Raw genomic sequence first — 14,220 nt, 5'->3', positions numbered from 1 at the left:
ATCTCACAACAAATATGGAACTACCCACAACCATCAAACTAAGTTCTTGAAATGCTAGAAGGACACGTCTACATATGAGGCAAAACCCTTCAACACAAGGAATCAACTGCCCCACATTAAAATGCAATAGATTATCAACTAAGAAACCATAACTTCTTATTTAAAACATATTGTGTAATATGCACCCTTATACTCCATATGGACTTCTCCGAACCATGCAGAAATCCATGTCAAAATGGGTGAAAACCTTCCAACCGATTGAAAAGCCGAAAAAATTAAATATAAGAATCGTATAACAATGTAAAGATCCACAATACATAATGATAGCTCTGATAAAATACACAACTCCCCCATCTTATATCACAGAGGGGTGCTAGAAAACAGCATCCAAATTACATCAAGTGAATTGTCCAAGCATTCACATGAATAAAGAAAAGACAAACTAACCAACAGCACAACAAGGCAGGCTTCATTTCCGGTCTGTTAGAAGAGCGAAATCTTGTGTGTAATGTGCATAAATCTATGGAGACCACATAAATATACTGTTCTTCACCTATATGATTCTGGACGCTTCGGCCTGCTTTGAACAACATTCTCAATCTTCTCCATCACAGTAGGAGTTAAAAGAGGGATCACATCAATTGCTTTCATGTTCTCCTGGATCTGCATAGATGATTAGAGCTTTTTGGTCACTTTTAAAAGCTAATAAAAACTCAGACTAGAAACAGGTGCTTATAAAGATTCTAAACAACTGTTCTCTCTTCTCTGTTTATTAATAAATGTCCCTGAATAGTCAAGTTTCAGTAATCTCTGGTTTCATTCTCCTTCCCCAACAATTTGGTCCATGTAATTTCTAAGATACTCAATCTGACCGTATTCTTTTCTATGTAAAACCATTTCCTATGGAGTCTAGCAAGAAATCTTGAAATGATAGGAGCCATAGACGCTACATGTTACAAATAATGATTCCCTAAATAGTAATAAAATTCAAATTCAGCTCTAATCACTCTTCAATCCAAATCATAAAATTACTAATAATCACATAAGCTTACTGGAAAGAAAATAACAATAATAATAAAATATCAATTCTACCCTCGAGGAAAGATGAAAACAGACAACCTAGAAAAACCATACTGATGCCCCAATACATCAGAAACAACAGGAACAACTACATCCATTGAACACCATTATTAAGATGAAAGAAGATAATCAGACCCACTGGAGAGATGACAGAGGCAGGGACATATCATGTCTTCTTTTATAAAGCAAAAGATTATCCCATCTAGCAAATGAATAAATGAGGGCCTCACAATTATGTCACAAGGATGTGCAAATTTGAAAACTAACCTGGGATTCCTTTGTAGCACCAGTAATAACTGATGACACATTAGGATTAGCAGCACACCAGGCAATTGCAAGTTGAGATAGTGGCACGCCTAACTCATCTGCAATTGGCTTCAGACCATTAACCTTCTTCAGCACGTCATCAACCAGTGACCTACTGGCTAGATTCTGTAACACAGATAAATAAAGTTAATGTCCACACAAAAGGAGGAGAAACTTCATAACAATTTATTCTGACATCACAACTAATTTTAGATCAAAGTTATTTGGCAAACCATCAGAAAAAGATTCTAAAGAAGCTGATCTGACAGTGTCAAAAGCTTCAACCAACCCAAAGAATATATTGTAGTGTCTGACTTTTAAATGAACAGAAGTGGCTTGGGATTTGAAAAGATATCAAATGCTTCAGAAAATGTCTCCATTAATATGCAGGAAACACTTGGTTGCTAATGAAAATTGGTATGCAATTCAAACAATCACAGTACCAACAAAAGCGCTACAGAGGAAGAGCAGTTTAAAACAATATCCTAGTAAACAGACCTTTATTGACCAAGGTTCCTGTATCTTATAAATCTCTTAGGCATTTGATGGTCATGCATCCTATACAACTTAATCCTTATGCAGTAAAGCTTGCACATAACGTAAGGGTGAAATTTCTTTGAAGATGGGAGGGCCAATGATTTTGATACGTAAATACAATAAATGATACATCACAGAAGAAGCATATGTTGGGATGTAGATAAAGACAAGCACTACTACTACATGGGGTTCATTGATTTGAGGAGATGCATAACAGAGAAAAGAGCAGTTAGACAATGCATGCAGACAAGAACAACGAGTTGTAAAATCAATGAGTCCATATCTTACTTTGTAGTTCTCCAATGCAAATCGGCTATCAGGTGGTATATTTCCCTTGTTATATTTTCCTGTGAGCACACCAGAAGCAAGTGGGCTCCAGGTGGTAAGTCCCAGGCCATAGTTGCTGTATAATGGGAGGAACTCAGACTCAACCTGCACTCAAGTAATATTGATGTAAGTGAAACAGTCAAGAGAGAAAGGATGAGAACAAAAATCACTCATTCTGCAGCTATAACTACAACATCCATGTTCCCTTGGTCATTAAAGAGAGGTATCAGAAAATAAAGTAATTGAGCTAAGGAAAAATAGTTATGCCACAAAATAAATGTGAGCAATATAACCCCACATAACAAGCATGGGTGTGTACTGTAAAAGGATTACAAGTAAATACATGGATCAGTATCAACGCAAGCAATTAAAGGTAAAGCACTTAGGTAGAGATAGCGATAGTAACTTTTCATTGGTTAGTTCGATGTGACAGATTTTTTTTTAAGTTGACAAGACCTATACATTCATCCAATACAAAGAGGACAGACTTACTAGAAAGAATCATAAATGAATATTTACAAAGATGCCTCATTTCTCGCTAGTGACTTTTCTAGTTAGACAAGCCCTACGTGTGTAGTGCATTGTCAATGGAAAGAACAATAGTCAGGAGAAGGAAAGAACAATAGTCAATGGAAACCAGGAAATGTATGGCTCCAAGTACTAAAACAGGAACTTCTGCGCATTTTTCAAATCAACCAAAAAAACTTTCATATCCATAGACATGGAGCTAAAACGTAACTGAATACTGCATTATCAAGGGATCTTGGCATGTTAGTTTTCATCTTTGATGACTAAGATTGGGTACTTGATTCTTAACTGGTACCTTGTCAACTAATAATTTAGAAGCACATAGTAGTCTACTCAGAATCATTAGCGACCTCACACAAAGTTATAAAATATTGACTCATCCTCTATAGATTTATCCATTTCTCGTCGAAAATCACTACAAAAATGATCATCCATCAACCACATGCATCACATCCAAAACTTCATCATTTCTACCATAGTAAAAAAATCCCATCCACATACATTACACATTACACACTCCAATTATGCACACAGACCAAAACCCCCCACCCACAACAAAGAAACACAAAATTTGGACTAACCTTGTGCCTGGACAACAAGTTATACTCCGGCTGCTCCACAATCGGACCAACCAAATCCAACTTGTCAGCAATTCCCCAAGCCTCGGTGATCTGCTGGGCCGACCACTCACTGGTGCCCCAATAAAAAGCCCAGCCCTTATCAATGACATAATTCATAGCCCTGACGGTCTCCTCGATCGGCGTGGTGGAGTCCGGGCGGTGACAGTAGATGAGGTCCACGTACTCCATATCGAGCCTCTTGAGGGAGGCCTTGGTGCCCTCGACGATGTGCTTCCGGGAGAGGCCCTTGTCGTTTGGGCCGGGCCCGCCCCAGAAGATCTTGGTGGAGACGACGATGTCGGAGCGCTTCCAGCCCAGCTCGCGTATGGCCTGGCCCATGATCTCCTCGGCGCGGCCGCTCGCGTAGACCTCGGCGTTGTCGAAGAAGTTGACGCCGTGGTCGCGGCAGCACTGGAGCAGCGACTTCGCCTCCTTCACGTCCAGCTGGTTCCCGAAGCTCACCCACGCGCCGTACGACAGCTGGCTCACCTTCAGCCCCGACCGCCCCAGGTTGTTGTAAATCATGTTTGATGACGTCATCGTATCGCCGGGGGTGAGAGAGAGAGAGCGAGAGCGCGAGAGAGACAGACGGGACTGAACTGACCTGGAAGTCTGGAACTGGGTTCGGGGGGTGGGGGGTTTATGATGATTTTTAAGGAAGAGGCGTGAGATCTACGCATGTGCGAAACTGATTCTTTTTTCTTTTTTACAAAAATGGTAGCAAAAACGTCCTATCGTTTCAGGTCAGGACTTAATTACTTTCTTTATTGAAAATATCGTTTATTACGCAATTCAGCAATCAATATAAAAACGATCCATTTTTGAGAGGTCGACAATAATAACCGTCCGGTAGAAACTATTACAAAGTCGTCTTAAATAAAAAAAAGTAAACAAAACTAGTAATTCTCTAGCACACCTACTTTTTAATAATCAAATGAAGCACAAAACAAACAAAAAAAGATGAATACTTAAAAGAACGCACTCATCAGGAGGTATTTTTCACAGGCGGATGATCAATCGTTGGACCTCTTTGAATATTCAACTCTCTTTAAATATTCAACTCACATTAGCCAAAATTTCCGCTAGACTAACCCGTTGGTTAACATGTTTCTTTTATTTTATATTTTCTTTTGTTTGAACTAACATTTATTTTTTATATTTTATTTTATTTTGAATGGAGTGCGTTAATCCATTAAAATGTATATGTAAGCAACGACTCATCTCAGTACGGCTACGTCAAAATTAAATCATTGCCTAGACTACGAAAACCTAGATAAATGTCACTACAAGAATAAGTATATATTTTGTTCTATTTTGAGTACTCAGCTCACATTGTTCAAATTTCTACTATACTAACCCCTGTTGGGTTGGTTTTCTCTCTCACGGAACGCGCCTCACGCGCCCAACTTTTGGTTGAGTTTTAGTCGAGCTCTTCTCGTCCGGCAGTACTCCACGTCGGTGGGGCTTGCCTCGTCGGCGCTGTGAGACTGTCGGACGGGTGATGATGGTCTAGGATTCTTTGGCTTCTTAGATCTATAGTGGCTCGAAGCCTGATTGTTCGATATGATCTTACTTGGTTCGAAGCTTATCTGTGGCGAGGGGAGTCGTGGTGTTTGGTTTCAAGGGACGGCGATGGCTGGTGTTTGGGTCGTGACAACGGTGGTAGCTTCATCGTCGAGATGCAACCGACGCTCTAGGGGCAGGTGATTCTTTTTTGATCGGGTTTAGTGTTGGCCTCCAGGTGGTGGCGTTGTGGTGTGGTCGGTGGTCCTTGAAGTGGGCGGCAACGGTATGGAGCGGTCGTGGCAGTGGCTCGCCTCGCCGGCGGCGTGCATCGTCCTCAACACAAGAAGGTGGAGGCGTGGCAAGGTTGGGTTAACGATTTGGGCCTAGGGTTTCTGTTTTTCCTTTGGGTCATTAGTTAGCTTTCCTTTTTTAAGGAACTCTAGGTTAGTAATTTTATTACTTTCAATAATTCCCTAGTTTTTTTAGGGAGCTACGCACTTTTGTGCCTTTAGCGAATCCTTCGGAGTAGTACCGATGGAGGATTCACGTTATCTTGATGTATTTAATGTCAAATGAATGACTTAGATATATGTACCACTGTAGGTACTAACACATCTTCTTGTCTGTCTATAAATAGCTGCGGAAGGGTATGTAAGGGTCATTCTGACTTTTGATTAATATATTGGCTTTTGCCTTCTTTCAAAAAAAAAATTAAAAAACCAACCCTGTTGGGTTTGTTTTATTTCTATTTTGTTTTGTTTGAACCGCCTGTAATTTTTTATAATTGATTTTGTTTTGAACCATGTGGGAGAGAAACTGAGATTGATTCTTCCAGGCGGCTTTCGGTTGTCACTTTCAAACTCAACTAGACGCATCACAACCGTTGGGGACGACACTCGCCCCGTGGGTGCTTCCTTCCACGTGAAGAAGGAGGTCCACGTGAAGTACGAGCTACCGCTATTGTATCAGGCAATTTTTCGTGAGAAAACCGTTTATTGGAACTTTCAAAATAATCTCCGGCAATTTCAAGGCTGGAAACTATTAATTTTTATTATTATCATCCTAAATAGTATTTCTTAATGGCAGAAACAATGAGAATATAGCATTTTCTAGAGAGGCGGGCATAAAAATGGAATAGTATCGTCGAATCAGATTTTGAGATATCGATAAAATTATTCTAAATTAAAAAAAAGGAAAATATGTGAATTGATTGTCTTGCTTGATACAACCTTTCCTAAAAGCTTGGTTTCCAAACTTTTGGAATTTCTTGTTGTAGCCGTCTCTACTATACCTGATGACCTCGGTGGAGTTTCTAAGATGAGAGCAATTTGGTCTCGTCCCCTCAATTAGACTCTTATTTTAATTTCATTATTTTTGTCCTTTCTGGTACAATTACACATAAAAAAAGAAATGCAATCTTTTTTTTTTATAGAAAATATATGACATCTTAATTGTAAACAAAACGTTACATTCTTTATTCGAATTTATTACGAAAGTGTATTATTAGTGTGCATTTATTTATCAAGTTTGGTAAGTAACTGCGGTAAATCGACCCTCTCCATTAGGTAACTGCGCGTGAACCGGCCCTCTCGAGTTGGTAGGCCAGAGGAGAGGGAGATTAATATGATTATGATGAACTTGCCAAACAAAAAAGTGCAGTTAGAGGGCAGTTGGGAATCGATCAAAGAGTCTCTCTGACGCTTAATTCAATTGTGCGATTATTTCAACAACATGACGGTGTCAAAACAGAAAATCATGTTGGAGAGGAAATATCATACATTAGAAAAGTGATAAATAAAATATTACTTATAAGTGAGTGGCTCTTACCCAATAATATCAAGGCTTTTTGTGATTAAAAATCAGCACCTAATAGGTGGTTAAGTTGTGATTAAAAATCAGCACCTAATGGTGGGTCAAGCTTGTCGCTGTCTAACATGTTATCAGAGTGGGTCTCTCTCCAATTGCGTCTCTAATTATCATGGGCCTGAATTTGGGTTCCTTATATTCCTTATATTGCCATCGGAATATTCCGATTGGATTGTTATCAAGTGTCCGATGTTGCACATGAGGGGGCGTGTTGGAGATGAAATATCCTACATTAGAAAAGTGACAAATAAAATAAGTATTACTTATAAGTGAGTGGCTCTTACCCAATTGTACCGAGGCCATTTGTGATTAAAACCCAGCACCTAACAAGTGGTTAAGTTGGGACAGTATCGGTACAATGGTAGGTCACGAGCTACGTTTGTCGCTGTTTAACAAATCATACCTGATTTGAGGTCTTGCCGTAGCAGAATTTCTCTCTAAGTTGCAGAAGAATCACATGCAAATGAGAAAGATGATGGAAACCCATTAGATTGTTAAGGCATGGGTGTGGTATCAACCAAATGGACTCTGATGGTTGGGTCACTGTATTCTTACCTTAGGATTTTGGCGGGTGTATGCTTGTATACAAGAAATGATTAGTCTTTGGATGCTTGTATATGAGAAACGATGGGTAAGTTCGACTGGCCACTCAAGCGTCTTTGTTCCTCCAAGTTTGTCGTTGATTGGTTGATTTAGATACTTCGACTAGTCGAATCGTGGTCGTCAGTACATTCTTCTTCATCCTCATGATCTTCTTCAATGCTCCACCAACAAAAATACTCATTCTCCCCCTGAAGAGAAGTGTTATTAGGGGTAAGATAACACATGTCCCCATTGAATGTTACATAAAACTTTTGAATAGGTGGATGATAGCACTTGTAACCCTTCTGATGAGAACCATAACCCACAAATACACACATGGAAGCCCAGACATCCAACTTTGACCTCTGATTTTTGGGTATGTGGGCAAAGGCAACGAACCCAAAGACACAGGCATGAAGATTATGGAGGGAAGGAATAGAGACATGAGTTTACAGGACTTCAAATTAAGGAAACACGCCCCTAAAGAACACTGGAAGAAAGACGATTAATAAGATGTGAGGCAGTATAAACTGCTTCACCCCATAAATACTTAAGCATATGAGCACCAAACAATGGTGCTTGAGCGACATCTAATAGGTGACAATTCTTTTGCCTTGACACTCCATTTTGCTCAGGGGTTTGAGGACAAGTAGTTTGATGAATAATACCATGTGTCTGGAGATAATACTGAAACTCATGACTCATAGTTTGAGTAGTTTGAGACAGTATTGGTACAATGGTAGGTCACGAGCCACGTTTGTCGCTGTTTAACAAATCATACCTGATTTGAGGTCTTGCCATAGTAGAATTTCTCTCTAAGTTGCAGAAGAATCACATGCAAATGAGAAAGACGATGGAAACCCATTAGATTGTTAAGGCATGGGTGTGGTATCAACCAAATGGACTCTGATGGTTGGGTCACTGTATTCTTACCTTAGGATTTTGGCGGGTGTATGCTTGTATACAAGAAATGATTAGTCTTTGGATGCTTGTATATGAGAAACGATGGGTAAGTTCGACTGGCCACTCAAGTGTCTTTGTTCCTCCAGGTCTGTCGTTGATTGGTTGATTTAGATACTTCGACTAGTCGAATCGTGGTCGTCAGTACATTCTTCTTCATCCTCATGATCTTCTTCAATGCTCCACCAACAAAAATACTCATTCTCCCCCTGAAGAGAAGTGTTATTAGGGGTAAGATAACACATGTCCCCATTGAATGTTACATAAAACTTTTGAATAGGTGGATGATAGCACTTGTAGCACTTGGGTATGTGGGCAAAGGCAACGAACCCAAAGACACAGGCATGAAGATTATGGAGGGAAGGAATAGAGACATGAGTTTACAGGACTTCAAATTAAGGAAACACGCCCCTAAAGAACACTAGAAGAAAGACGATTAATAAGATGTGAGGCAGTATAAACTGCTTCACCCCATAAATACTTAAGCATATGAGCACCAAACAATGGTGCTTGAGCGACATCTAATAGGTGACAATTCTTTTGCCTTGACACTCCATTTTGCTCAGGGGTTTGAGTACAAGTAGTTTGATGAATAATACCATGTGTCTGGAGATAATCCTGAAACTCATGACTCATATACCTCCCCCCCCCCAAGAAAGTCTAATGCAATCTATGAACAGTACAAAAGTAACACATACCAGTAGGGGTAAACTCTTCGGAAGGTCCCCACACATCAGAATGAATAAGTTCAAATGGGATAGCACTTTGATTAGAAACACTTGAAAGATAGTTAAAACGATGACACTTGGCAAGAACACACGTTTCACAATGTAAAGCAAAATCATTTATCATAATAAACCAAGAAGACATGGTTTTTTTTTTTTTTTTTTAAATTTCTAAAAGAAGCATACCCAAGACGGCGATAGCACAACCATACCTCACTATGCTGATCAGAACTTGTTGCCAAAGCAGCTCGGAGTGTCTTTGTTGGCTTCTCTCCACCGTACATGTAATCAAGATGGAACAGTCTCCCCCTCAAATATCAAACCAATTATTTCCCTAGTGAGAATGTCCTAAAAAAATGACATACATAGGGAAGAATGTTACCGAGCACTTAGACTAAGCACTAAATTGGGGTACAGATATTAAGTGATAGGATAAAGCTGGAACATATAAAACATTATGGAGTTCTAAAGTAGGAGTGACTCGAATTGTACCTGATCCTATTGCAAGAAAAGACTCACTATTAGCATTTATAACACTAAATACAGGTGGGGGCGACAAATGGGAAAAACGAGATTTATCATAAATCATAATGATTTGAGGCACCTGAATCAATTATCAAAGACGTATCTCCACCAATAAAGTCAAAAATTTGTTAAAGTAGCCAGGTGGGTAGCCAACCAATTTGTAACATGTTGCCTTGGTGTGTCCAAAGCTCTTGCAATAGTTGCAGATAAATTGAGGGAGTGTCATTTCAGGATGAAAAAACAAAACACTTGATTATGCAGTGGATTTGAGACAAAAGGCTGTTTTACTGGTCAAGAGTAGATGATTGACTAGTCGAAACTAGAGTTTTTCGAAAAAAAACAGGTTGACTGCTAAAAACAAAGAATGCCTTATAAGAAAGAATCAAATCCTCTGATTTTGAGGAAGCAATAAGAATCTAACCTTTGAATAAGAGGAAAGAACAATGAGAAAACACAAAGATTCAAAGTCTTTTCAGATCTTTGCTTCATGTAGTACAACACAAGTCATCTTGTTCTCCTTCAATATGTTCGTTCTCTGCAACAGCTAGCAGACATATTGACCAAAGGTCTAGACTCACCTCAGTTCACCAAAGGCCTAGACTCACCTCAGTTCAAGTACTTATGTAGCAACCTTATGCTAGGTCCCCAGCATAAGGTTGAGGGGGGATGTAGACTATATGGATATGAAGAAGAAAGTCATAGTCACAAGTCAACGAAGAAGCAAAGTCATCTTAATCCATAACAGCTCATGGTACGTGTCCTGTTGTAATTGATCAGCAAGACAGGGTTGTTAGCAATTTAAGTATTCTTGTTCTACAAGACTCACAAGTCAACAAGCTCCCAATTTACTTTTTACATTTGTTTTAACCAAAAATTTGTGGTTCTTCCATAACTTGGTAATTGAAAAGTGTAAGTATCTTAGTTGATCATTAATTGAGATTCAGGTTCGAACACTGAAATTTCATTTTAATTATTGGGCTTTTCATAAAATACCCAATAAGAATATTGCCATATCTAAAACATATTAACAATTCGATGTATCTCATACAAATCTTTGGACCAGGTTTGACCCTTGGGACCATAATATCTTTTTAGGTTTATGGATTTTTCATAAAATACCAAATTAGTTATATATGAACACATGTCAACCAATCTGGTGTATCTCATTCAAATCTTCGATTATTGAGATTCCAGTTTCAACTCATGGCACCAGAATTTCGTGATGTCAACCAATCTGATGTAGCTCATACAAATATTTAGTTATTGAGATTCTAGGTTCGACTCTTGACACCGAAATTTCTTTTTTAGTTCTTCAATTTTTTGTAAAATACCAAATAAGAATAGTTCTATATCAAGACATGTCAACCAATATGGTGTAGCTGATACAAATCTTGGGTTATGGAGATTCCAAGTTTGACTCTTGTACACACCTTTATTTCGATCATTTTTAGTTCTTGGGTTTTACGTAAAATATCAAATAAGAATAGTTCTACATGTCAATGGGAAAAGTGAATCGACTGCATCCACCAAAGAAAATAGTCAATAATTCTTCATTAACAAGAAAAAATGAATGGACTGCATCCACCAAAGAACTCAGCAATTGGACCTTAATTGAATAAAAAGACAAAATCTCCATCACAAACCGTTTCTGTTATTAACAACACTCTTCCATAGTTCCATGAACCCCTCGTCACCTTTGTACTTTTTAATCCTTTCACACGTCCTTTTCCAAATTTCAGGTATCGCTCAATTTGCTGCTCCAAACACAATAAAAGATCAATTAAGTTGAGGAGTCTTATCGTCAGATAACAAAAAGCAAAAAGAAGAATAATTGTTCGTTGAATGGTATTAGGCATATGCAAATCAAACAATGGTAATAACCTTATTAACTGTTACAGATGGTGTGATTTTAGCAAGTTTCTAGGTGACACTTTTTGATAGTCTCTGGATATGAAATCACACACTCATCGGTTGATGTTGATTTTTCTTCAAGAGCAGCCATTGCATCTTCGTTCATCTGGCATTAGATATATAGATTATTATATGTCAGAGTATCCCTATCTAAAAAATACTCTCATCCAAACTCTTTTTTTTTTTTTTTTTAAATGTTATCCAAACTAGTTTGGATGCACTTGTCCAAACTACTTTTATTTGCACATATTTCACATTGTATTTTTTAATCTGACTATATATCTTTTAAATCACCTTTTAAGGATCACCTATACAAAAAATAATCAAGTTGAGATAATTTGATTATCAAATTAAACGGTTTTGATGAAAGTTAACATTTCCATGTCACCGTCAATTTGTTTGATTTAGTTGGATGAACAAATAATCCCAATCTCGTTGATCTCTTGTAGTGATGATCATTGAGTGATTTAAAAGATAAATGGTCGGATTATAAAAATACGATGCGTGTAATGAAAAATATATGAACAACAGAACAAGTTTGGATGAGCTGAGGGTATTTTCCAACACCTTCCCTCTTCTTTTTTTGGCTTCCACTTAGAAACAGGCAACATAAGACAGAGAAAGGGTTTTACAATAGCACAATCGAAAAGGAAACAAAAACAAAAACATTTGTAAATAAATAATATCAACATACCATGTCCCTCCCATGTATTCTAAAGTTTCATTAATGATCAAAATCTAAGGGCGGCTGTGCAAGCCCTCTTTCAAAAAAAAAAAAAAATATCAACATACCAGTCAGAGAGATCAGCTCCACTAAAATTGTTAAGAGCCTTCCATCGACCAATCTCATTGAGGTCTACACTGGGATCTATAGGCTTCTTCCTTGCAAGAGCTTTCAGGATCAAACAACGCTCATCTCTACCCGACAGGGGAACATAAATATGTTTACCAAACCTTCCCGGCCGTAAAACAACAGGGTCCATCACATCGGGTCTGCCATGCATATAACAAGCTTGTTGGAGCGCGTAATTAATAATTGTCGTAAAACTGAAGAAACAACGATCAGTGTTACCTATTTGTGGCCCCAATAACAAATATACCCCGTTGCGGATCTACACCATCTAATTCTGCAAGTAACTGCAATTGTAGGCAGCCAGCCATCTCTCGATTGAACAAAAATATACCATTATTGTTTCTACGACATTTCTAGCTACCTGGTTCAATAGCCGAACAACGTCCCATCCCCCTTGTCTGCCCTGTTTTGTTGTCAAAGCATCCACCTGTTAATAATTGAGGGTAAAACTTCTTAGAGCAAGTTCACCCGTAGTCAATAAATGTCAAGGTCGAAAAGTCAAGTTACTGTTCACTGTCATTAGACATGGGTTAGCACCCGTTTTTTCATGACCGGTCAAAATTTTCACACTTTACTGTTCATACTTCTACTATTCATTTGTAATGTTTTGACTTTACTGTTCACACTTCTACTATTCATTTTTACTGTTCTTACTTTACTGTTCATTTTTACTCGTCTGATCCGACCCGCCTGTTTCTCCTTCCTCCGGCGTCCTCCGTCCACGGACCCGGCTCCCCCGAGGTCGCATCACCTCGTCCGGCCACTCTGTGGCGTCAGCCAGCCCAGACGCTGCCCCCAGGCGGAGATCGAAGCAACCCCGAGGTCGCCTCACCTCGTCCGGCCACTCAGTGGTGTCAGCAGGCCCAGACGCTGCCCCCAGGCCGAGATCGAAGCAACTCCGTGGCGTCTGTTTCTCTTCTCTCTCCGCAGATGTCACCACGTTTGGGTGTGGGCCGAGCTGGCACAGGCCTTGGCTGGGCAAGGAAAATGTCATCCTCTTGCCCTTTTTCTTGACCGAAGTCAAGAAAGTTCATCCTTTGCTCGGTCAAGCTTCTGTTGGTGAAAGAGAGTTTTTTTTCTTGCCCGGTCACCACCTCACCAAATCCATGCTTTGCCCAGTCAAAGAAGAACCGGTGGACTTGCTCTTAGAGACCCATTTCTACGACATTTCTTTCTTCCTCGAAAACAAAAGATGGACTAATAACATACGTACAGTGCAATGTCAAGCACCACTGGTTTTGTGGAGAATTTAGTTATTCTGTGACTGGTTTAGTACGAGACCTTACATTACTTTGGATTTATCGCATTGATCAGTGGCACAACCTGTTCAGATTTGGAAAAATCATGTTTCTCTCAGGAGAGCGAGCACAAGACCACTCTAAAGTCTACTCTAAAAACAATTCAGTCTGTGTACGTGATCATAATAATTCCTAACAATACAGAATTTCGTGCAAGTTTAAATATTCTCATCTTTGGCCTATGCAACCATTCAAATCAAATGATAGCAGTAATAAAAAGCGTTGAATAGAGATCGAGCATCACAAACCTCGTCAAAGAAAATAATGCAAGGTGGACACATCCTTGCACGACTAAACAGAGTTCGAACTGCCAGTTCACTTTCTCCAACATATTTATTTAGAAGTTCGGCACCCTAACCAGTTAAGGCTTATTGATATCAAATGGAGTTTCTTAAACATTGAAAGACATAGACTCACTACTAAATGTCCAGAGACCAAATTAGTCACATAAACCACCCACCCCACCCTACCCCCAAAAAAAAGAGTATATGACTGGCCTTGATGTAAATAAAATTCTCTCCTGCCTCACTTACAAAAGCCTTTGCAATCAGCATTTTTCTTTTTCTTTTTAAGAAGATCAAAATATAAACTTATAC

The 14,220-nt window shown here is 39.0% G+C and overlaps 1 protein-coding gene and 1 long non-coding RNA gene across 2 annotated transcripts; both read right to left on the bottom strand.

Moving 5' to 3' along the window:
* Nucleotides 1-256: 256 nt before the first annotated feature.
* LOC112197573 (probable voltage-gated potassium channel subunit beta) lies at nucleotides 257-4,025 on the bottom strand. Its single transcript, XM_024338307.2, has 4 exons — nucleotides 3,360-4,025; nucleotides 2,212-2,355; nucleotides 1,348-1,512; nucleotides 257-663 (listed from the first exon to the last, which is right to left on the bottom strand). Exons 1-4 carry the CDS (start codon nucleotides 3,936-3,938, stop codon nucleotides 550-552), a joined length of 1,002 nt encoding a protein of 333 aa, XP_024194075.1. The 5' UTR covers nucleotides 3,939-4,025; the 3' UTR covers nucleotides 257-549.
* Nucleotides 4,026-12,552: 8,527 nt separating this feature from the next.
* LOC121052639 lies at nucleotides 12,553-13,650 on the bottom strand. Its single transcript, XR_005809690.1, has 3 exons — nucleotides 13,540-13,650; nucleotides 12,688-12,753; nucleotides 12,553-12,610 (listed from the first exon to the last, which is right to left on the bottom strand). It is a non-coding gene; the product is annotated as an uncharacterized LOC121052639 (long non-coding RNA).
* Between the last annotated feature and the right edge of the window lie 570 nt (nucleotides 13,651-14,220).

Source organism: Rosa chinensis, chromosome 4 (assembly GCF_002994745.2).
Source record: "Rosa chinensis cultivar Old Blush chromosome 4, RchiOBHm-V2, whole genome shotgun sequence".
NCBI classification, from domain to species: Eukaryota; Viridiplantae; Streptophyta; class Magnoliopsida; order Rosales; family Rosaceae; genus Rosa; species Rosa chinensis.
Note: the sequence above shows the minus strand (reverse complement) of the source record. Positions and strands in the feature narration are given on the sequence as shown.

Bases quoted from the DNA above. Each gene is read 5' to 3' on its own strand.
- LOC112197573 (XM_024338307.2), bottom strand. From the start codon at position 3,938: ATGACGTCATCAAACATGATTTACAACAACCTGGGGCGGTCGGGGCTG. The intron at 1,513-2,211 runs GTAAGATATGGA...TCTGTGTTACAG, and splicing joins TTGCATTGGAGAACTACAAA to AATCTAGCCAGTAGGTCACT. The intron at 664-1,347 runs GTTAGTTTTCAA...TCATCTATGCAG, and splicing joins GTGCTACAAAGGAATCCCAG to ATCCAGGAGAACATGAAAGC.